Genomic DNA, 25,560 nt, shown 5'->3' with positions numbered 1-25,560 from the left:
ATGGCAATCAAGGATGCTAGAGAATTATGGGTCGCGCTAGAAGAGCGATTTGGTAATATCAAGGATACCCTCCTCCCTGACTTGAAAGTTCAATGGGGCAATCTACGATTCGCCGACTTCAAGTCCGTAGCTGAATATAATTCAGAAGTTCTACGCCTCAAAACCATGTTGGGGTTCTGTGGACAACCCATCACAGAGCAAGAACTAATTGAGAAAACTCTCTCCACCTTCCCCGTCTCAGCAATTTTGCTCTCAAAGCAATATCGAACGGAATTTGATACTAGACGGATCACGAGATTTCATCAGCTCATTACTATTATGTCTGTAGCTGAAAAGCATGATAATATCCTCGTGAAGAATTATAATTCAAGGCCTATCGGAACTAAGAGCGTTCATGAGGCGAATTATAATAATGCACCCAAAGGAGGGCGCAAGGAGCGGAACCCTAAGAATAAGGGACACAACGGACGTTCTGGTCCATATAACCGCCCTACAAAGGAAGGTACTCGTCAGAATGAAGGACGATCACGTGGCAATACATGGCAACGTGGGAGAGGAGGCCGTGGGGCTCCAGGACATGGAGGAACCACCCAGGGCCGTGGGAATGGCGCCAACTCCTATGGGGGACGCCACCCAAGTGCAAACAATGCACCTCAATTAAAGGGAGGAAATCACAATGACATGTGTCATCGATGTGGATCTAGTGAGCACTGGTTCAAACAATGCAACGCAAGCAAACAATTGGCTGCGCATTATAAGGCATTTAGAGACTTCAGAGAGCATGAAGCCAATTTTGCCGAAAATATAGAAGAAAATGGTGATGATGCCGACGTCAACCTCACCATAGCGGACTTCAAATCTGACAAAGAATTGCACAAAGATGCTGCAGATTTTGATTAGTATAGTCCTTTACTTTTCCAAGAATTATGTAATGGCAATTATGCCCTAAATCAATAAAATGACTTATTGTATTCATTTTTTTCCCTCTAGGCGTACTCAAGAGTACTTGTGATGTCTAGGCAAGGTTTGATATGAGAGAACGGTTTTAAAAAGTGAGCAACGCTCCACCAAAATCTCGCCTTACCTTACCTGGTCACAACCAAATTGAAATTACCGAACGGATTAAGTGACTACGATTCGTCTACTATTTGATTTTATATTGGATTAGATTTTAGTCAAGAAATTTTGATGTAATCATTGGCTATCATTAATAAAGTATCGACTTATTTTATTCAAATGTCTTGGACATATTCTAAATTCGAACTTTATTATTTTTCAGTATGTTTCCCGGAGAGCTCGAATGCCTCGTGGATAGTGCCACTACACATACCATCCTTCGAAACAGGCAGCTATTCCTATGGATGGCGCCTACTCGATCTTCTGTGACTACGATGGCTGGACCATCTCAATTGATTCATGGTCGAGGACCAGCTCAATTTATGTTGCCTAATGGCACTACTTTGAATGTCACCGAAGCTCTTTATGCTCCTAGGGCAGGAAGAACCCTATTGAGCTTCAAAGATATAAGAGCCAATGGTTTTCATGTGGAAACACATTGTGAGAATGGACAAGAGTTCCTTTGCATCACCTCTAATGACTACGGACATAAACGAGTCTTAGAGAAACTTATGTGTCGCTCTAGTGGGTTGTATGCAACCACTATTTGAGTCATTGAATCCAACTATGTCATGAGAGATGATTTATGGGATTCCGACACATATAGGCTTTGGCACGACCGTTTGGGACACCCAGGTCGTGACATGATGATCCGTATATTAAAGACTTCACACGGACATCCCTTTTTCAGAACGAAAGGAAGTAAAAGTCGAAATTTGGATCAAGGAAGAGCACCTGCGCCTCACGGCGCCTTCCCCCTTCAAGTCCGGCCACCACTAGCCGGCGCCGCCATCCCCCTGCGGCTCCAGGGTGGCTTTGACGCCACCCCTGCTCCCCTGACTCCAATTTCTGCTTCTAAAGTCAAAAGTGACTTCATGGCTCAACCAAAATCCTCATTGGTTATTTCTAAAGCCCATTATTCGTCCTGCAAAGCCTGCTCTTTAGCAAAGTTAGGATCGAGACCATCCTATGCAAAGGACACCAAAGAAAATATACCATTCTTGCAAAGAATCCAAGGTGATATTTGTGGACCTATTCAACCATCATGCGGACCATTTCGATATTTTATGGTATTGGTTGATGCATCGACACGCTGGTCACATGTCATGTTATTGTCCACCAGGAACGCTGCATTTGCTAAACTCCTAGCACAAATAATTAAGTTAAGGGCTCACCACCCTGATCATCCTATTAAGTCTATAAGATTAGACAATGCTGGAGAGTTTACATCAAAGACTTTTGATGAATATTGCATGTCCATTGGGATTGATGTTGAACATCCTGTTCCTCATGTTCACACCCAAAATGGTCTCGCAGAAGCCGCCATTAAACGACTACAAATGGTCGCTAGGGCATTGGTCATGCGCACCAATCTCCCTATTTCTGCTTGGGGCTATGCAATATTGCATGCAGCTGTGCTTATTCGTCTGAGGCCCACTGCCACTCAACCCTTTTCTGCGTCCCAGATGGTGACTGGGTATGAGCCTAATGTCTCACACTTACGCATATTTGGGTGCGCAGTTTATGTGCCAATTGCGCCTCCACAGCGCACCAAAATGGGTCCTCAAAGACGATTAGGCATTTATGTTGGATATGATTCTCCAACGATTATCCGCTACATAGAACCCTTGACAGGCGATATTTTTACCGCAAGATTTGCGGATTGTCACTTCGATGAGACAGTCTTCCCATCGTTAGGGGAGATAAGAACATCAATGTTCAACAGGAACGACCGGAATTGTCGTGGTCTGTCCCCACTCTGTCTCATCTTGATCCCCGAACTGCACAGTCTGAAATTGAAGTGCGGAGAATTCTCGATCTTCAGAACGTAGCAGAATCGATGCCTGATGCGTTTTCTGATATCGCTAAAGTGACGAGATCACACATACCTGCTGCAAACGTGCCTGCAAGGATTGATGTCCCTAAAAGTAGAGGACATGACGCCAACTCAAGAGTGCATGAGCATGGCGCCAACGTCCCATCTCTCAATGATGGTGACGTTATGGCTAGGCCCACGGCTCCTGCCAGGAAGCGCGGGAGGCCCATAGGTTCGATGGATTCTCGCCCAAGAAAGAAAGCGAGTTTGGCACAGAATAATCCATTAATCATCGATATAAATAATCCATCTCATGAGAATATTCCGGATTATGGTTATGTCCAAGAGACATCATTGGGGGACGCTCCAATGTCAGAACCAACTCCAGAGAATAGAGAGATCTCCATAAATTACACTAGTGTACATGAGATGATGGATAGAAATTCTATGGCAATTGATGATGCATTTGCATATCATATTGCGAAAGGGATTATAGAATATGATGATATCGAACCTCGCTCTGTTGAAGAATGTCAACGAAGAGCAGATTGGCCTAAATGGAAAGATGCGATCCAGGTTGAATTGGATTCACTAACAAAGAGACAGGTATTTGGGCCTGTAACGCAGACACCCCCAAGTGTAAAGCCTGTTGGCCATAAATGGGTCTTTGTTAGAAAGCGTAATGAGAAAAATGAGGTGGTAAGATATAAAGCCCGCCTTGTGGCGCAAGGTTTCTCACAACGCCCTGGAATCGACTACGAGGAGACATATTCTCCCGTAATGGACGTTATAACGTTCCGCTACCTTGTCAGTTTGGTAGTTTCCGAAAAACTTGACATGCAGCTTATGGATGTGGTTACAGCATATCTCTATGGGGATCTAGATTCAGAGATATATATGAAGGTTCCAGATGGACTTCAATTACCCAAATCAAGTGGCTCTAAACCACGGAGCGCGTTTTCAATAAGATTAAAACGCTCACTATATGGATTAAAACAATCTGGACGGATGTGGTATAACCGTCTAAGTGACTACTTGATTGGGAAGGGATATATTAACAATGAAATATGCCCATGCGTGTTCATTAAAAGAACAAGTTCCGGATTTGCAATCGTAGCAGTTTATGTCGATGACATGAACCTAATTGGAACTCTGGATGAGTTAAAGGAAACTGCTAATTACTTGAAATCCGAATTTGAGATGAAAGATCTTGGGAAAACACGGTTTTGTCTCGGTATAGAACTCGAGCACCGTAGTGATGGGATTTTGATCCATCAGTCTGCATATACTCAGAAAATTCTAAGGCGCTTTAATGAAGATAAAGCAAAGCCTACGAGTACTCCCATGATCGGCCGTAGTCTTGAGCCCGGAAAAGATCCGTTTCGTCCAAGGGATGAGGACGAAGAACCCCTAGAGGCCGAAGTGCCCTATTTAAGTGCAATAGGCGCATTATTGTACTTAGCTCAATGCACAAGACCGGACATCTCATTCGCAGTGAACTTGTTAGCTCGACACAGCTCTGCGCCAACACGCCGCCATTGGATTGGTGTAAAGACCATCTTTCGATACCTAAGAGGTACGATTGATATGGGCCTATTCTATCCCTACAGAGAGAAAAGGAATGACGGAAAATTGGGATCGGACCCCAAAAGGCAAAACGCCCCCGTCCATGGAATGGCCGCCGGCCATGTTGCCGGCGCCGGCACCGCCGCCTGTCATGGTGGCCGGCGTCCTCCTATCTCCCTCCATCAAAACGACAATGATGTCTTGATGGGTTTTGCTGATGCAGGGTACCTCTCTGACCCTCACAAAGGTCGCTCCCAAACAGGTTATGTCTTTACCATGGGAAGCACTGCGATATCTTGGAGGTCTACGAAACAAACCCTTGTTGCTACTTCCTCAAATCATGCAGAGATTATTGCTCTACATGAAGCTGTACGTGAATGTGTATGGCTAAGGTCTGTAATTCGACACATTCAAGGAAGTTGTGGTTTGAAGTCTACCACAGATGAACCTACATGCATTTATGAGGATAATGCAGCTTGTATTGAACAAATGAAGTTAGGTTTCATCAAGGGCGACAACACCAAGCATATATCGCCTAAGTTCTTTTATAATCAGCAACAACAATCACTTCTAAAGATTGAAGTGAATCAAATCCGATCAGAGGATAATGTATCGGACTTATTCACTAAGTCGTTACCTAAATCCACCTTCGAGAAACATGTGAAGAGCATCGGATTGAGAAAGTTATCCGAACTCCCACGATTGTAGCAATCAGGGGGAGATATCGACATCAGGGGGAGTTATGATGTCTACATGTTCGATCTCGAAGAGTGAAGGACGTGTTGTGCTCTTTTTGTCCTTCGACCAGGATTATTTTTGTCCCACAGGGTTTTTGTTACCTGGCAAGGTTTTTAACGAGGCAACGGATGAAGCGTCACCACCAAGTTTGAGCGGCACAAGGGGGAGTGTTGAAGGAAAATCAAGTTTAGTGTGCCTTATCAAACTAGGAATAGGAATAGGAGAGAAGGTTCTAGATTTCCCAATCCTACACGGATTGGTATTCCTTGTAACATTAGATTATGCACTTTGTAATCCCTATATATAGGGCTCCTATTATCTATAATGATACACAATTCTCTCATCAATCTCTCTCAATACCAATATACTTAAACAAAAACCTAATTTACTCAAGAGCAATGTATCATAACTATTATAAGCAATATTGGAGAATGAAAGAGATCGATCATAGCTAGATTGATGCTAGAATAACCTATATTATAAACCTAAAAAGCCAAATTTCCCTTTATTTTGTACCTTCATGTTGCAATTTAGATTCAATCGTTTTTAGGCTTTTGCCGTTCTTGCTCAAGAGATGAGTTCTCCTTCTTTCCATGGCGTCTTTGTTCGTTCTAATCAATCTCATTCTCAACCTTTTATTTTATTTATTTGATAGAAAATAATTACTATTAGCGTACTAATCAATCCCAACAACTACAGCCTATCAGCGTTTAAATGTTATTATGAATAATGGTTACGTTATATACTGTGCAAAGAAATTCTTAACTAGAAAATAGACTTACGACCCCCAGCAAGTGCATGAATCTCGTGCATTGACTCATGGACAGCTTGAAAAAGCTCTTGACTCCCCTGCACTGGCTCATGGACAGCTTGAACAAACTCTCGAATCCCCTGCACTGGCTCATGGACAGCTTGAACAACCTCAGCCTATCAGAAAACATAATCCATTAGGAGCAAATTCAAGCAGCATGTGATGTTTAAATCATTTGGTATAATTTCAATATCATACAATAGTATTTTATCCGATTGCATGTAAGGTAGGTGCTCCACACTTGTGCGCTTTATCGATCAAACTTCCATTCAATCTTAATGCATTGAGTATGTTTCACCATATGTGCTATTGATAGGATAACGTTTTATACCTTGATTGCATATTCAATAGGCTTAGTAATGATGTGTTAATCTTGCTACGTAATTAAGGGAAGTAAAATAAGGGAAATTGAATGCGCTCATCTTTGTTTCTTGATTGGTTTCTTTCTAGAAACCCTGTGATACGCTCATCAAAATAGGAAGAACAAAGTAATAAGAACTCATCCCTTGAACAAGAAAGCCCAAAAGCCTACAAATGATTAAACCTAAATTGAAATAGGAAGGTAAAAAAGAAAGGGAAATTGTAGGAGGCACAGCTCTGCCAATTTCAAAAATATATTCTTGATTTCTTGTGTTTGAACTATTATTCTAGAAACAATATATCAAAACCTAAGGACATGTTCGGTAACATTTTACTAGAAACAATATATCAAAACCTAAGGGCATGTTCGGTAACATTTTACAAAACGATTTTTGAAAAATTGTTTCACAAAACAAAAACAATGAATTGTACTTGGCATTTTTGTGACTTGAGAATGTGTTCGGTAAAATTTTTCGAAAACAGTTTATGAGAAATAAAACAGTAAAACTTGTATGGTCCATCTTAAGAAAATTTTGACATATAGTACACATACTGCAGTAGGAATATATGTCATCTAGAACTTGATACGGCTTGCATTAGTGACTGAATTTCGTTCACATTTCGGTTCATACAGGTAGGATTGTGGAGTATGACTCTCCTGCTCGGCTGATTAAGGAAAACTCTTCTGCATTTTCGAAGTTGGTTGCGGAATTCTTGAGGAGATCTTCCAGGAGAAAGAACAACTGCTCATCTTGAGGTTCATAGAGCTTGACATTGTTGCATGAGCTAGCTGTTCCGATTAGGATTGATGGTTGATTGATTAGTGTAGGTGTTAAATGTTTACCATGTGTATACTTGATGTAATTCTATTTAAACCTCATTATGAGATTAATAGAAATAAAAAATAATTCCCCTATACTTCCTGATGGACATTCCATGATGTTGATCTGTGGTCAATTAGTCTTTGTTCCACAAGCTAGGTTTGGCTCCTGAATTTTTCTGATGTGAAGTGATTGTTCCACCAACTATGTCGTTTGTGGTCTAGAGCTACTTACTGCCATTTTTTGCAGGTCATTGCCTCCTATAGGTTTGTATTTCTGAGATTCTCATTGCATCTGGTGGTTCAGAATGAGAATTATGAATGGAATCAGGTGTATGACAAATTTTGATTAAGGAATACAAAAAAAGAAAAAAATTTAATTGCTCCCAGAGTAGTATATTTCCCATGTATCAGTGAAATTACGTTTTCCAGAGCATATAGACCTCTTCATCTGTATTGGATCAAACACCAGATAAGCAGAAACACTTTCAGTATAGAGTCCTACAAAACGGTAAATATATATATTATCAATGAAGTGAAGGAAGTGCGCAGACTGGGACAAGATGATCTAATGCGACGAAGCTTTTTTTTTGGTACAACATCACATCAAGGATGAAGGATCGGGATGATCAGTACGTAACTGTAAATAGACCTGTGTGTGATGTAAATTAGCACCGACTTCACGGAAATGAATGCATCTGCCTCGTAATTCTCATTGCATGAGGAGCAGATTAACGATACGTATGAGGGTTTTCCGCGTTGAGTCACAATGTGAATGATTTGTATTTGACGAAGAACAGAATTAGACAATTAAGATAAACTTCTGAACGACATGGCCCCTTAGCTTCTGATCAAGTGCCAATGACAACTTTACAACCAGATTAGTGTGCAGCTGAAAATGACACATTCTTTAGCATTATCAGGTACATAGCTATATCATACTTAATCAACCAAATTAAAGACGTAATTAACAAGAACCATGCGGTGCGATTAGTCATAGGTTCATGATGGTTTGCCAAAATTTGGCCAAAATATCACAATTTTTTTATTATGCTCCCAGAGTAGTATATATACGAGTGACTACATTTTTCCAGAGCATATCCTCTTCGTCTCTCATTGGTAGTGTCAAACACCAGGTGAGCGGAAACAGTTTCAGTATAGACTATAGAGCTCTGCATTTCTTAATGGAGGAGAGCGATGATGTCAGCTTGTCTCCCTCCAGTGGAGGCAACTTGGCTCGTAAAGTGGTGGCGGTGGCTGCCGGAGAAGCTCACACTCTGGCGCTCACAGGTAGGAGAGACTATAACATAGAGAGCATGATGATAGAATTTCATGAATTTTGAGTTTGAATGATTGTGGGGTTGATTTTCAGGTGATGGGTATGTGTATTCATGGGGGAGAGGCATGTTTGGGCGGCTCGGAACCGGTTCGCAATCCGACGAGCTCTGTCCGGTTCGGGTCAAATTTAAACCTGAAAAGGGGCTCAAATTTGTGGGAGTTGCTGCTGGTGCTTACCATAGTCTTGCTCTGGCTGGTCAGTTTTAGCTTTGAGTAGTGACAAGCATCAATCTTTTAGCCATGGTGATTGCTGGAATAGGCTTTACTACCTGTTTTGATGATCTTTGTTCTGAGTTTATTGAGTCTTTGATTCTTGAAATTTTTAGCAGATGTTTGTGGCAGACATTGAAATTAGTAGATGATGAGATAGTGGTGTTGCATAAGATAAGACTTATGGGCTTCTTCTTGTTCTATTGTTATTGAAGAATCCGCTGGATGGTTAAAGTTTATAGCTTTCTCCTATTTGCATCCACAAATCCGGCTAGTTTGCCTGTCTGAAGTTTTTACTGGGCTTAGATGGCATGGAAAGTTATTCAACTATAGAGCCTAGGAATGGAGTTATAGATTATCAAGTTCAAGCCTACTATACTGCTTTGCATGACCTGTGGATAGAGATCATCTACATTATTACTTTTAGGTGTTGTGATTTGCCTTTGTGCATTGTGCTTACTGTAAATGCAATCACTGGTTTAATTGACACCGTTCAGGATTATATATAGGGGCCGTGACCACTTACCCAATTTTAGCCTAAAAATTGCCCACTTACTCCACTTAGAGTTTTTTATTCCTAGTCTAATTAATAAATTACAAACTTCTCTCTCTCACCTCCTATCAGACTCTCTCTCTCTCTCTCTCTCTCTCTCTCTCTCTCTCTCTCTCTCTCTCTCTCTCTCTCTCTCTCTCACGTCAACTACGCTGATGAAGCCACGGTGAGTGATTAATTGGGAAGCAGAGTCTGGATTTTGGTGCCGCCGAAGATGGTGATTGGGTGCCCAAATCAATTTCTAGTTATTTATTTTTATTTTATTTTTTTTGCTACCCACAACATTGGTCAAATTTTATATTTTGTGGTAAACTGTGAACTCTAAGAATGGAATGAAAATTTTCCAGTAGTGATTGCTTTTTTTATTATGATGTGCTTGGCAATAATAAGATTATTGGAAGGCAATAATAAGATTACTGAGAGGCAATAAAATGTTTATTGGGGCAATAATAAGATTATTTATTTGGATAAACCTCTGAAAGCTTTCAAAATTCAAAACATATTCATTTTCACTAATTATTGATCCCCAATACACTTGTTATTGGGGAGCAATAATATGTTTATTGGGGGGCAATAATACGATTATTGGGAGGCAATAATATGATTACTGGGTATTATTGGGGGGTAATAAAATCTGATGCCGGAATCCGGTCACCGGTTCGGTAGCTGGATTCGGGATTTCGGTAACCGGTCGCCGGAGTCCGCTGCCGGCCACTAGTCACCGGAGTCCGACAAGGTCTCCTATCACTTCTCTCTCTAAATGACAAAGAAGGAGAGGGCAAAAGTGCCCCAAAAATAAATAAAAAGAATAAAAAAAGAATTAATTGGGTATTAGGGAAATAATCTCTTAGAGTGTTTTGGGTAAATGGGGTTAAAAAACTGTTAGGGGAGCAAGTGAGCAATTTTTAAGCTGAAATTGGATAAATGATCAGAACTCAACAATATATGTCTGTGAAGGGTTTTAGCCTATCTACTTTTGAACTGACAGCACAATGAAATAATTCAACGGTGTACATGATCTCATATGCTCTGTCCTTTTGTTGTTGCAGATGATGGGTCCATTTGGTGTTGGGGTTACAATATCTGTATCCTTCATAACAGGATTTAGTTCTGGAAGTGGCATCATAAGCTCTTTTTTCCCCCTTGTTTACATTGTTTAATTCCTTGACTGTTGAACGGATGGCCAACTTGGTGTAAATGGAGAAAATTCTCTAGTACCCTGCTTGCTAGAGCGATTCCTTGAGTTGGGCTCTGGAACGAGGAGTGAAGTGCCACTACAGGTATGGAAGAATTGTATTATCGCTGCCAACTTGAACTGAGTAAGATAAGAGCCTGATATATGCTGTCTTTTTGTTGCCACTTATGTCTACATCAGGTTTGTTCTGTTAAGGCTGAAGGAATGATGTCCCTAGCAATAGATAATCTTGGTACCCTTTGGATGTGGGGCAACTGTCCACCAGAAAGCAGCAGTAGTGAAGGTGGGTTCTCTCTTGTGAGCAGTTTCACTCCAACCCCAGTGTGGGATTTCCATGGCCACACGGTTGTGAAGGTAGCATGCGGAAATGAGCATGTAGTAGCCCTAGTCACGGCTGGAGAAACATATAAAGGTGAAGATCTTATATGCTTCTCTTGGGGTAGTAACAATCATGGGCAGTTAGGCCTTGGGGATAAAGAGAACCGGAATCGTCCTGAAATAGTAGAAGATTTTAACGAGGACTCCATATTTGCGGTTTATGAAGTAGCATGTGGGGCTTATCACACAGCTTTGCTTACCCACAAGAAAAGACCAAGTGAGACATTAGAAAGCATGTGCTGGACGTTTGGCCTTGGAGAAAATGGGCAACTTGGGCATGGAACCACCCAAAGTGCCTCATCTCCTGAAACTGTGAAAGAATTGCCACAATATGTGTATCTGATCTCTGTTGACTGTGGCTTATTCCACACTAGTGTAGTTTCATCTGCAGGAGATGTGTGGTCATGGGGGATGGAGAAGGGTCTCGGTCTATGCCCAGATGCTAGTTTTACTGGGACAGATGCAGGGGATGCCATTTCTCCCTTACAGATTCTCTGTAACGGATCCAATGGGTCTAAATTTCAGGAGCCGGTCCAAGTTGTATGTGGTGCTGCCCATACTGTTCTTGTAGCAAATGATGGATATAAGCTTTGGTCTTGGGGGAGAGGAAGAAGTGGGGTTCTCGGAAATGGCAAGACAATCGACTGTTTTTCTCCCACTGTTGTGTTGTGGCCTCCACTTACAGAGGATTTCAAGCAAGAAGAACTAAATAGTGTTGGGGAGGGAGACAGAATTGCGGAAGAGAATTCTAAAAGAGTCACCAAAACAGAAAAAGCCTTGTCTTCAGCAATTGAAGAAACGAAACTTCTTCAATCAAAACTCGCAGTGATGGAACGATATGCTGGCATACTTCATGGTTCAATATTTGGAAAACCCTTGGAAGAGCAGGATATTCCGATCTCCTTGCAGAACTCAGGCATTCATGACATTGGAAAGGAATGGGACAGAATGCTAGAGTCAGCAGATCCTGCGAAGCTCGTAAGGTTGGAAAAGTTCTATCAAAAATGCTTGAAGGTGTTAAAGAAAAGCTGTTGAAGAAAAGGATTCAGGAGATAGTAAAAGAGTGTCTCAGTTCTACTATAAAAAAAGTATAGGTAATGCATGTGTGTGTATAATATCATTGTATTGATATTGCACATATACACAATTCGAATGATCATGGAGATGTCTTTATTCGTTTAGATACGAGAAATTTCTGTCACTGCCCACTCAACTGTTCTTTCATACCACTTTTCAAAATAGTAGTTCATATTTCAAACTCAGTGTTGCTTCGTATAGATACGAGAAATTTCTTTTAAACTACTAGAAAAAAAAAAATTGTTTTAGCCATACTGATTGTGTAGTCCATTTGATTCTAAATGCATCATCGTAAGCAATGGGGCAAACACAAGCTCAAATCTCAACCAAGCATGGCTGTGAACAGCTTAAATCAAACAAGGTCAAGCCGAGCAAAGAAATTTTTGTTAATCAAGCAAGTCTAAGCTACACAAACCAAATCAAATCCAGGCCAAGCAGATTTCAGACAAAAGTTACACAAGTAATATGTAGCAAGAAAATAACTGTAATCATCAATTAGTTATAACCAAATATAATTTTCTATAAACATTCATTCCTGCCTACGCTACATGCCAAGATATATACAGATTCATGCTTCAACAATTTATTATCAAGATACATGCAAGCCTCATCAACCAAACAATGACTAGCATTACCAAACCCATCAAGCTAAGCAAAATCTGCATTTTTATTTATTTATATGGACAGAACACATATACATCTCTCATCGTTAATCTGCATTTTTCTTTATTTATATGGGCAGGACACATATACATCTCTCATCGTGGCCACAAATTGCTTCACCAGCCATCTCTTAATAATTAGCTCATGTAATCTGTTTGGTTATTAATGGAATTTTCATTCAACAAAAAAAAAAATTAGCTCACACCTAGGTTGTTGGATCCCTTCCAATTTACCCTAACCATTGCTACCCAGTCCATTCCAACACATTTTGGTCCTAACCTGCCAGCATTTCAAAGTTCATTATTTTCTATTGCAAGCATATCACATGACCTTCTCCTTTGACAATCCTTGCTAAATTTTGATTACATATGGCCACCAAGGAGGAAGATCAGTTCTCTTTTCATCCCCACCAAGGAAGAAGTACGTCCACATAAGCTAGCATTAAGTCAGAAGTGGCAGCTACCTAACAGCATTATAACCAAAACATTACAAGGCTTACTATTGATTATATAAATAATCAACAATGCGATACATATAAACAATCCATGAAAGAGTTTCAAAGCATACAAAGGGGGAAAAAAAAGGTTCCAAAGAAAGGGGAAAGAACAGATATTAACAACATAACAGCTCGTGAAGGAAGCAATGATAAATAATCTTACTGAAGAGCATATAGATCAATTTCCCCTACACATTCTAGTTGAATTAATCACATCAAATTAGTTTCAAGCATCCTTATATATTAGTTCATTGTAATCAACATCGTGTTATGAACCAGGGCAAATTGAAACTAGAAATTTGCCATTCTAACCTTAATTCCTTCATAAAGAGCACGTGAACGACAAGACCGTAAGCAGGCATGGTCGTATTCCGATCGAACAAATTCACGCAGGCGTTGCAATTTCAATCTTCGGCGCCACTGCATGTTGCCATGAGAATGCAAGGGGGTATGCAAGAACAGCAAGAATGATGTACATTGCTCCCTCCCACCACTGATAAGTCGCTATGGCATCAATCTCATCAACAAATGTATTGAACGGACCCTCGTATCTGCCAGATCAGATAAATTAGGAGGAAATACCATATTGGAATCTAAAATTGATTATAAATAGATAGAGAGCAACCATAACTTCCAAAGTTTCTTAAATACCAAGGATATTGAAATATAAAGAAATAAGTAAATACAAGTAACTCACACAATCTCTTTTATTTGTTCTGGAGGAGTGTAAGGCAGATGCCAAGGTTCCTGACTCACACAATCTCTTTGATCGACCAGCCAACAAGAGTGGCCCTTATTTGGGCTTGGTAATTCCGAATGCTTTCGAACTGGACCCTCTTCTTCCCTGGTAGATATATAGAGAATATAAATCTCTCTCAAGTTTCTCAATGTTTCTTGTTTCTTTCTGTTCTTTTCATTTCTGTTATTTAAGATTAATGCAGGAATAACTACTCAGCTTTTGTTAAGCTTGTTTGATATAGGAGCGGTGCACTAGGCATATCAGGCAATGCAAAACCCATCCTTTAACATTACAGATGTGCTCATTCCTCAGTATTGGTCCCATACAGCTCTTTGGAATTGGCAGGTATATATCTAGCTCTATCTATAGTTGGTTCCACTAGCTAATTAGTATCACTAAACACTAGAGACAGTAACCCACCAAAGCTACTTAAATAAATGCCTATATGCATATATTGTGAAAACCACACGTTAATCAATGGTGGAGGCAAGAATGCCTCAAAAACGCTGTGGTGCATTCAACTTTCGAGCATAAATTGCTTCTTGTTCATCTACTCACGATCACGCAATGTTTAATCTATTGTTCATGGCATGATGCAAAGATATGGAAAAGGGCCTCAAGATGAACTATTCCTTGAATCACAATGAGACACAAAAGAATCTTCACAACAACCAGGTGCTCCATTTTCAAACATCACCACTCCTAATATCTATATATATTTTTATTTGTTTTTGTACACCCACTTATTTATCTATTTGAATCTTCCTGACTCAACCGCTCTTTCATGCCACTTCCCAAAACATTAGTTCATACTAGAAATTTTCTATTGCAAGCATATCACATGACCTTCTCCTTTGACAATCCTTGCTAAATTTTGATTACATATGGCCTATAAGGATCTGTACACCAGCCTCGATTACTTATTCCCTAGCTGCCTCCGATCAAGTCACAACAATAAAGTAAACCAGTCAGCCAATCCAAGAAGAAGGAATCAATACGCTTGCCTGTCTGGATGTTCCAGGGATGTCGATTCATTGTGCCAAACAGACGATTCGTTCTTAGTCATATGAAGATACCGCTCTCTTAGAAGCAATAAGAAAGGCTACAAGATAAATAAGAATCGTTGAATACAAAACTAAAATGAGTTTTATACAAACCCACGAGCTTGTGCCCAAAATATACATATAAAATATAGCCAAAAGATTCATTCAAGCCAAACAAGAAAATCAATCTTATAGAGATCACAAGCTTGTATATCTTAAGCCATGCCAAAGTCAAGCCACAAGCAAAATCACAGCATTAATAATGATGTACAGAGAGGTGTCCCAAGTGGAAATTACCCAGGCAAGTGCCAAATAAGCATAGCCTACAGCTATGACCACAAAAGGTGAACTCCCTGTAAAATATGAGCTTGCTGCTAGATACAAAAGAATTTACAAACATGCCAAAGCAATCTATAGCTATCAAGCGAATGCAGAGATGCATAGAGCCCACAGCCATGCTAGAGATATGACTTGCTAAAATGCTATACCTAAATCACTCAAGGTGTAAGCCAAGCTGCGTTGCAATCCTAGTCAAATTCCTAGCACTCCTAACAAGACTATGAACCATCATTTAGCATGCTGAATATAAAGTAAAAGGGTGGGCTTTCGAATTTAAAAAACTCAAAAAAAATGGCGCCATAGCTATGGTGACAAGCAGTTTCAAATACATCCCAGTAGCAAACATAAGAATTAACTGTATATGGGAAGATTAAACAGCATACATGTAATGTAGATTGTAGCAACCGAGCAACATTCTGAAATTTGTTCTAACATTGGATTTTTCATTATACAAAAGATGGGATGATCAAGGCAGCAAAAACATAGAAATAAATTCAATATCAAGGTAGTGGCTAGATTCCTTCCCTTGATGGCCTGGGGCATCAACTCAACTCATCGGAGCATTAGGGTGTCGACAAGTGGGACAGACATGATTGATCTGGAGCCACTGGACAATGCAATCTCGATGGTAATAGTGTGAGCATGGCAACCGAGTAATGCTGGTATCTGCAAACACCTGCATACAAATAGGACACTCCAATCCAAGCAATTCCAGATTATCATCATCATCAAGTAGTCTCACTTCCTCCAGAGACTCGATGAATGATTTCGGAGCAGGAACCAGCTTAGCCCTGTAGTATATATCGTCCCCATCCTCGTCGAAGCCCCACAGAAAGGACCAATTCGTACTTCTAAATGTCATTTCCAGCATGTGTACTTCAATAACTTTATCGGGGACGGCTTTTCGGAGCATTTCCATTATTTTTACAATAGTAAACGGTTGATCATCTTCGTGAATTCCCAAAGTTGTGGTAAGGTACCTACCCAACTTGTTCTCTAACTTGTTTGCTTCCCTGGGAGACCCAGCTATGACCCTTTGATACCTAGCAAGTCTCTCCATCGTTGTCTTTGCATTTCCACTTGCCCTCTCCCTCGAGAACCGCAACTTGAGAACTTTTGAAAATAAGAAAGTTGCTGGTTCAGCGTCAAAATCTTGGATATCTGGGTTATGGTCTGCATATGTCTTCCACCGGAAGAATTTGATCGGGAGTACGTCCACGCAGGATTTGCTTCGGAACATTCTGTTTTCATACCTTTGATAAACGCCGGTGTTAAATTCACGTCTCTCAAATATGGTGGTCATGCTTGCTCTGGGGACTACTGCTTTTCTATGTTCCTCAGCGGGGCGGCGATGGGGTGTTTATACAGGAGTCTAGAAACCACCTTTACCAAAAAATTTATTACTATTAGGAAAAGGTTTTCTTTTCCTACTGGCCTTGGGGCTGGTGTTTTTCCTTTGGGCTTTTGGGCTTCAATCTAGATAGTTTGTTCTTTCTAATAATTTCCTATAAATATCAGTAATCATATTGAGAGAGCCCAACATTTTTCGTACCAAATCCATGCAGGGTGATGTTTAATTCACCAGCAAGAGGAAGAGATTAAATGATTCAATGAAAAACTTGATTTTCATCTTTGTGCTCCATAACGTGTTCGACGGTTTGCCTCCGAGAACAGAACACTCCAACTTTACGCTCCCGCTATTCCTCACGTATATTCTTCAAATTCACACAAAGAATCCAACCACATTTTTACCTACAAATCCTACACCAAAAACACTTCGCCTAATTTTGTTCCAACCCTCATCTACCACAGCTTCCTAATTCCCCCAATTCAACAATACTGCGGTCCAGCAGCTACAAGCCCTTCAATGACCGTGTGGAGCGAGCCCTCAACCATCACATTCGCCTCCTGCACCGCTCCAGTGCCACCTTCTTCATCTTGGGCGTCACTGGCAATGTGTACACTGCTGTCATATATATAACAAGTTACCCTAAATGCAGCTGCCCCGACCCTGTAACACCATGCAAGCATTTGCTGTTTGCTTGTAAATAAATTGGTAGTAGATGATGTAAATTTGCTATGGAATGATAGAAGTGCATAGCTCTTAGTGTGGGAATTTTGTCTGAATTTCATGTGGAATGAATGAATGCTTCCATTTCCAGGTTTAGTTGCAAGATGAATGCTTGTTTTCGACACCAATCCAAATCCAAATCGGATGCTACTCCAGTTACCCCTATACAACAAGTCAACTAAACCTATATAACAAGTCAACTAAAAATGACATAAATCGACTTGATACTGCTAACTGGATTATCAATTTACATAGAAATATTATCCAAATGTGATGGTATTTGTGATAATAGTTTTTGTAAAACATCAAAGTATCATCTTTTTGTGTACTTGATAAAGTAATATGGGGTTCACATCCAAAACCAATTGGCAATGGATGGGGTGGCCCAAACCCTTATAAACTCATAGGCAAGGTCCCTTTTTCCCATGTGGGATGATATATATTCTCAACACGCCCCCGCACATGTGGCGAATTTTCAAGCCATACATGTGGACAACTTTTGGGTGACGTGGAGTCCGTGTGGCCGTTAAGCATGCACACGTGGGTAACCCGCTCTGATACCATGATAAAGTAATCTGAGATTCACATCCAAAACCAATTATGATAAAGTAATCTGGGGTTCAGATCCAAAACCAATTGGCAATGGATGGAGTGGCCCAAACCCTTATAAACCCATAGGCAAGGTCCCATTTTTCCCATGTGGGATGTATATATTCTCAACACGCCCCCGCACGTGTGGCGAATTTTCAAGCCATACACGTGGACAATTTTTGGGTGACGTGGAGCCCGTGTGGCCGTTAGACATGCACACGTGGGTTACCCGCTCTGATACCATGATAAAGTAATCTAGGGTTCACATCCAAAACCAATTGGCAATGGATGGAGTGGCCCAAACCCTTATAAACCCATAGGCAAGGTCCCATTTTTCCCATGTGGGATGTATATATTCTCAACATACTGTTCATCAAAGCCCAAAAGAGCACAAGAGGAACAGCACAGAGTCACAAATGTTCAAGCCAGCCCAAGGCAAACAAGAAGATCCAAATAAATGACTATATAAAAGCTGAAAAGTGAAAACCCTAACAGAAGAAGATCCAAACAAGGTTAATAAAGAAGAGAAACGGCTGCTGTGCAAAGGCACCAAGATGCTTCCGAACAGTTATCAAGGTGAAGAAGTCCTTAGAGTTTGTTGGTATCGTTTTGTTTTACTTGTCAAGTGGAAGCACTACCACTGGATTTCTTTCTTGCTTTGGATTCTTGTCAATTATATCTGCTTTTTTTACCCTTTCAATCGTTTAGTTTGGCTTCAAAGTGGAATAGATTGTAGTTTTACTTTTCTTTTGTTCGATCGATGTTGACTGATTTCTTATAATTACATTTCTGTATTTTTAGGAGAAGTGATCTTGTGGATTGCAAGTCAAGGTTTTGCATTTTTCCGACTTCATAATTCCCTAATCAATCGAACATTTCAAACACATTTGCTTGTTCACAGCTGCCTAAGTCTTTCAATTCCAATGCCGCGGTGGCGCAACCCGGACAAACCTTTCGAAGACCGGGTGGAGCGAGCTATCCACCAGCACATCCGCCTCCTGCACCGCTCTGGTTCCAAGTTCTTCGTTTTAGGACACACCAAAAATGTGTACACTATCACATTGTCCACCGATTCAACATGCTCGTGCCCTGACGTTGTCTACCCCTACAAGCACCTGCTGTTTGTGTATCTCCAAGTATTGGGTGTTATATCGACACCCGTTGTGTTAGGAGGAGCTCACTCCATCCGAGCGAGGTGAGCTGGCTGTTGGGGCTGCCCATGTCGCGCGCATCACTGGCTGAGGATAGTGTCCGACAGTGGTTTCAGCAAGGCAAAATGGAGCAGCACAATCAGCCGTGAGCAGGTGCAGCACATGTACTTGAATTTAGCTAGCTGCTTACGACTAGGATGAGGAGGATGACGACTAGGGACGATTCTTCAAAACCGTAAATAGATGTGTAAATGATGAATAGTGATGGAAGTGCATGCACAGACTAGGACAGGGTGTTCTAACGTGACAAAGCTTTTATTGGTACAACATCACATCAAGGATGAAAGATTGGGATGATCAGTAACTGTACATAGATCTGTGTATGACGTAAATTAGCACCAAGTTGTCGCAAATGAATGCAAATGTTTCGTAATTCTTATTGCATAGCACCAAGTTGTCGCAAATGAATGCAAATGTTTCGTAGTTCTTATTGCATGTGGAGCAGATTAACGATACGTGGAAAAGAGTGACCCAAACCTTTATAAACCTATAGGTAATGTCCCATTCATTTTTCCCATGTGAGATGTATATATTCTCAACACGCTCCCGCACGTGTGGCGAATTTTGAAGCCATACACGTTGACATCTGGGGTTCACATCCAAAACCAATTAATCCAAAACCAATTGGCAATGAATGGAGTGACCCAAACCCTTATAAACCCATAGGTAATGTCCCATTCATTTTTCCCGTGAGATGTATATATTCTCAACACGCTCCCGCACGTGTGGCGAATTTTGAAGCCATACACGTTGACATCTGAGGTTCACATCCAAAACCAATTAATCCAAAACCAATTGGCAATGGATGGAGTGACCCAAACCCTTATAAACCCATAGGTAATGTCCCATTCATTTTTCCCATGTGGGATGTATATATTCTCAACACGCTCCCGCACGTGTGGCAAATTTTGAAGCCATACACGTTGACAACTTTTGGGTGACGTGGAGCCCGTGTGGCCATTAGGCATGCACACGTGGGTAACCAGCTCTGATACCATGATAAAGTAATCTGGGGTTCACATCCAAAACCAATTGGCAATGGATGGAGTGACCCAAACCCTTATAAACTCATAAGCAATGTCCCATTTTTCCCATGTGGGATGTATATATTCTCAACACAATTTAACGTTCCTGTGCCAGTGACGGCTTTACCAACCAGATTAGTGTCCAGCTGAAAATGACACATTCTTTAGCATTATCAGGTAGATATAAACTGGATCCTTTGCAACAGCATTCAGATCAAGAAATCTAGGAGGTTAGGATCAAAAAAAATTTAGTTTGCGCTACTAAAATTAGAAGACTGATATGGTGGTATATTTAGTTTTTGACTAATATTATGATTGAATATATAACTCAGGTTCTCAATCAGTGTCGACTTGCAGAGATAGTTAGGCAAGACCAAAGATTTCTGACTGGTTTTTCATTGCTAAAACTTTCCTATATTTTGACACCAGCAACATAAATTTGCCTCGGAAAGAAGTACCATTTGTATCTTTGACTTCAATCAAAGAGACCATATGCTAGCTAGCCATGTATTGCATCTTATTTGATGTTGAAATTGAATTGGATATCTCCCTTCCAATCAAAAGATAATCCTTGTGAAGTAGCCAAATAAATTGATGCCATGAAGGCTTGGGAGTCTATGAGCATCAAGGAAATGTTGTTCATAGAATGTGTTGCAGTTGGTTCAAGTTGTAATCATCTATACAGCCTAATAGTTAATGGGAGAAGGATGCGTCGATGCGATCGAGCTGGTCAATCGAGAATTGCTTTAATAGGTTCCTTGCTGGTGAAAGTTTGAAACTCCTGAAGAAGCTGCCGCTGTGATCGATGCATCTCAAACAAAGTGAGACATGCACAACTCATTCAGAAGAGTAAAGCCCTGGAACAATGAGCGGACTGCAGGACAGAGTTTTCATGAGAAGTTCTTAGGTAGGGCACCCCCACCACGTCACTTATACGATCAGCCACTCGGGAATTGACATGTATGTTTTTTTTTTTTCCACGGCAGCATAGCTGGAAAATGCTCTAAATTTTCAGTTGAATTTCAATTATCGCGCCGAGTTTCTAGGTGGTTTGATATGGGAAGAACAAACGCCGTCTCTTTTCTCCCACCCAATTCATCATCTTCCCTTCCATTTCCAAATTCACCAAAATCAAACTTATCAAACTTTCTCGATATGTTAGTTCATTATCATCGGTAAGGTATTCTCTTTTTCTTGCTGAATTTTTGTTGTACCTCATATCTTCTTCAATTACTTAATTTTTTGTGAGTGTCTCGTGTACATGTGAATGGGGTGAAGAGGAGAGATGAATATGAGTTGAATAAGGGGACCATGGAGATGGGTTGGTTTCAGCCTGGGAATTTTTAGGTTTTGGAGGTGGGTTAATTTTCTTGGAATTCAAATCATTTTGAGGTTTGGGAAGTGTCTTTTCATGGATTTCCATATGGGCATTTTAATTGCTTTGCCATGGAAATGGTGTGGAGGCAAGCTGCATGGAGAAGAGTTGTGGGGTTGGCTGTGGCCGCGGGGTTCAATACCCCAGTTGATCGCCCTGGCTCATTTCATACAGAGTGGACTAAACTTGCTCAAAAGAGTTCGGGTGTTGGTGCTCTCAATTGTGCTGTTGTTACTTACTAGTTTGGTTAGTTGTTGATTTCAATAGGATGTACATTGTTTGGTTTGATAGTTGAATTAGAATTGTATGTCTCTTTGAGGCTTCCTTGCTTAGGCCTAGCGATCACTGCTTACCCTTGTCAATAAAAAGTGCATGCCTTTTGAGTTCAGTGAGCTGGAAAGAAAAAATTGCTTTCAACTTCATATGTAGTTAGACCGATGAGGCTATAATTGTTTCTTACGTTGTAAATTTGTTGTTTCACAGAGTTCAATTGGCTTGTAAAGGAATGGAGGAAAATATTGTGCTGGTTCCATTGATGCAGTACTAAGAGGAGTATTTTGCATGTATATTTGTTTTCCTACTCCATAGGCAAATAGTATGATGGGTGTTCTAAAAACTAGAGAAAAGACCAACCAGGTGAAAACAGAAGAGATGGCCTTTGAGATCTTAGAGAAATTTTATCAAAAGAAATCTGCTAGTGGCTATCAGCCCAATATTCTACAGATACCACCAGTAGTTACAAATGATCAAAAAGGGCCAGCTTCAGCAACTAGGAAAGGCACAATGATGATAAGAGATGGTGATTTTTCATTAGAGGTCTCGTCAATTGCTGCAAAATTTATGAATCTGTCACGTACTTGTAAATTTGGGGAAAGATCGTCGATCATATGCCAAAAGCACTCTCGTGGGCAACTTGGTGTGTATGGTCAATTTGCAGTCGTGTAAAGTTGTGTTCTTGAACTGAAGGAGCGATTCTGCTTTGGATGTAACACGGTTTATAAAGTCTTCACAGAAGAAGTTTCGGAGTATTAATGTTGTAAATACTGAAAACAACTATGCCTTTTCATGAACACTGCTTCTTGTGAGCATGCTGATTATTTACTGATACGCAATATGTTTCACCATGTACCTTCCTACATTAGTCATCAATTATATTGATGTTTAAGAGTACAGAAAGACAGATGCTACTAACGTATATATGCTTCTTCTCTATTTGAAGTTCTGCTCATGGGAGTAGCATACCAATATCATATATGCTCCAACAAAATTCATGGCATTACCAGAAATTCCAATTGGGCCATTTCTCTTCTTTGTATTAAATCAATTAGTATCAGAATCATTTACAAATGATCACCAAAAATTAGGATACAGAGATAGTGGTGCAATACTAGCACATCAGTTCTAGTATTCCCTAATTATTGAGCTCTGCCTATTTCTTTTTCAAATCCGATCCTTCTTGTTCTGAACATGAAATTGGGCCAGGCCTTCAAGAAACAAAGCGACCTGTTACAAACTTGTGGTGCCAACAATCTCCACAGTAACACTCCTAAGCCTATTCGCATCCATCAAAACTCTCACCATCTCGTCCATCTCTGCCTCCGCAATCACCGCCTTCGCCGCCTCCTTCTTCCCCGTGTCATAAAGGCCTTGATCAGTTCCTCGCCAAGCGTTCTACCTTGTTATGGCTTAGAGTTTGTTATTCTGTTAACAAATGTCCTAGTCCTTAGAGCAAGTTCACCCGTTAGGTCACCAGGTCACCCACTATTCACTGCTTTTTAGTGTTAATTTCACTCTCTGGGTCACGAGCACAGTGTATTTCGTGCCCTGGGTCACCATGTACAGTGTTCTAGGTCACCATGGTGACCTGCACAGTGTATTTCGTGCCCTGGGTCACGAGAACAGTGTATTTCGTGACCCAGAGAATGAAAATATACACTAAAAAGCAGTGAATAGTAAGTGACCCGGTAACCCAACGGGTGAACTTGCTCTTAGGATGTTGTTACAGCTTTGAATTCTTCTTAGTTTAGTTACCACGTTTTTAGCTGATAACGTGGGCTGCATTTGAATTTCTGTTTTATCTTGTAAGGCTATTATATATAGCCATATTGCATCTCAAATAAACTAAGTCATTCTCTCAGATTGGTCTTGTGTTCTTGATCTATTGCTATCTTGTGAGATCAATAACTCCTAACAATCTGGTATCAGAGCCCCCCACTGGGGCCTGAGAAAAGAAAGCTGCAGTCTTTCGAGTGACTCACAAACAAGAGAAGAATGAGTGAAGAGAAGAATTTCCTGCAACCTGCCATACCACACTTTGATGGCCATTACGACCATTGGAGCATGATTATGGAAAACCTTTTGAGATCTAAAGGTTATTGGAGTCTAGTTGAGACTGGTTATGAAGAATCACAGGCAGGAGCAGCGTTGAGTGAGATGCAGCAAAAGCAATTGGAGGAGTTGAGGGCTAAAGACCTCAAAGTGAAGAATTACCTGTTCCAGGCGATTGACAGGACAATTCTTGAGCAAATTCTGGAGAAACGCACCTCGAAGCAGATATGGGATTCTATGAAGAAAAAGTTCGAGGGAAATGCTAGGGTGAAGCGTTCGGCTCTACAAGCGTTGAGAAGAGATTTCGAGATTCTGGAGATGAAAGTAGGTGAGACTATCACTGATTATTTTGCTCGTGTTATGGCTATTGCTGACAAGATGAGGAGTAATGGTGAGCAAATGAGAGAAGTTACCATTGTGGAGAAGATCCTTAGGACTTTGACCGAGAAATTTAACTATATAGTTGTCTCGATTGAAGAATCTAAGGATATTGATTCACTCACAATTGACGAACTGCAAAGTTCACTCATTGTGCATGAACAGAAGTTTCATAAGAGTCATGGAGAAGAGCAGGCACTCAAAGTAACACATGAAGAGAGATATAGTGGAAGAGGACGTGGGAGAGCTGTGTTCAGAGAAGGAAGAGGCAGAGGAGGGGGTCGTCAACCCTACAACAAAGCCATCGTCGAGTGTTTCAAATGTCATCAACTTGGACACTATCAATATGAGTGTCCAAAGTGGGATAAACAAGCCAATTATGCGGTGTTGGATGATACAGAAGAAATGCTTCTCATGGCTTACGTAGAGATGCATGGAGCAAGTCGAAATGACGTATGGTTTCTTGACTCAGGTTGTAGTAACCATATGTGTGGCGATCGATCATTGTTTTGTGAGCTGGATGAAGGGTTCAAGCAGATGGTCAAGCTAGGAAACAATATGAAGATGAGTGTAGTTGGAAAGGGTACTGTGAGATTGTCTCTCGATGGTCTCAATCACATAGTAACTGGAGTGTTTTATGTGCCAGAACTGAAGAATCATCTTCTCAGTATAGGTCAGCTGCAGGAAAGAGGGCTAGCCATTCTAATTCAGTCAAACAAATGCAGAATTTATCATCCATCAAGAGGTTTGACCATCCAAACCGACATGACTGCAAATAGAATGTTCGTTCTGCTATCCAACACTCAATTCACTAAGATGCAAACAAAGACGGAAGTGTGTCTTCAAGCAACCGCACAAGACCTAGCTCATCTATGGCATCGTAGATATGGTCATCTAAGTTATAAAGGCCTCAAGACTCTGCAGCTCAAAGAAATGGTGAGAGGTTTGCCTAAGTTCTCTGAATCTAGCACTGTATGCACTGATTGCTTGAAGGGTAAGCAACACCGAGACTTTATTCCTAAAAGGAGCACATGGAGAGCATCCCAGAAGTTGGAACTTGTTCATGCAGATGTATGTGGACAGATTTCTCCGATCTCCAACGGTCATAAAAGGTATCTGATTTGCTTTATAGATGATTTCAGTAGAAAAGCATGGGTGAATTTCCTAGTTGAAAAATCAAATGCATTTGCTTCTTTCAAGTTTTTTAAGAATTGTGTGGAGAAAGAGACTGGTTTGGCCATTAAGTGTTTGAGGACAGATCGTGGTGGGGAATTCACTTCAGGTGAATTCAATGAATATTGCAAGAGGAATGGAATAAAGAGG

At 40.7% G+C, this 25,560-nt stretch overlaps 1 protein-coding gene and 1 pseudogene across 1 annotated transcript; one reads left to right on the top strand and one right to left on the bottom strand.

Moving 5' to 3' along the window:
- The first annotated feature begins 8,295 nt into the window (after positions 1-8,295).
- LOC112174489 lies at positions 8,296-12,103 on the top strand (annotated as a pseudogene).
- Positions 12,104-15,805: 3,702 nt separating this feature from the next.
- On the bottom strand, positions 15,806-16,561 carry LOC121050061. The gene has a single exon (XM_040508630.1). It carries the CDS (start codon positions 16,559-16,561, stop codon positions 15,806-15,808), a length of 756 nt encoding a protein of 251 aa, XP_040364564.1.
- Between the last annotated feature and the right edge of the window lie 8,999 nt (positions 16,562-25,560).

The sequence above is a fragment of the Rosa chinensis genome, chromosome 6 (genome assembly GCF_002994745.2).
Source record: "Rosa chinensis cultivar Old Blush chromosome 6, RchiOBHm-V2, whole genome shotgun sequence".
NCBI lineage: Eukaryota > Viridiplantae > Streptophyta > Magnoliopsida > Rosales > Rosaceae > Rosa > Rosa chinensis.
Note: the sequence above shows the minus strand (reverse complement) of the source record. Positions and strands in the feature narration are given on the sequence as shown.

Excerpts from the sequence above, each read along its gene's own strand:
- LOC121050061 (XM_040508630.1), bottom strand. The coding sequence starts at position 16,561 with ATGACCACCATATTTGAGAGACGTGAATTTAACACCGGCGTTTATCAA.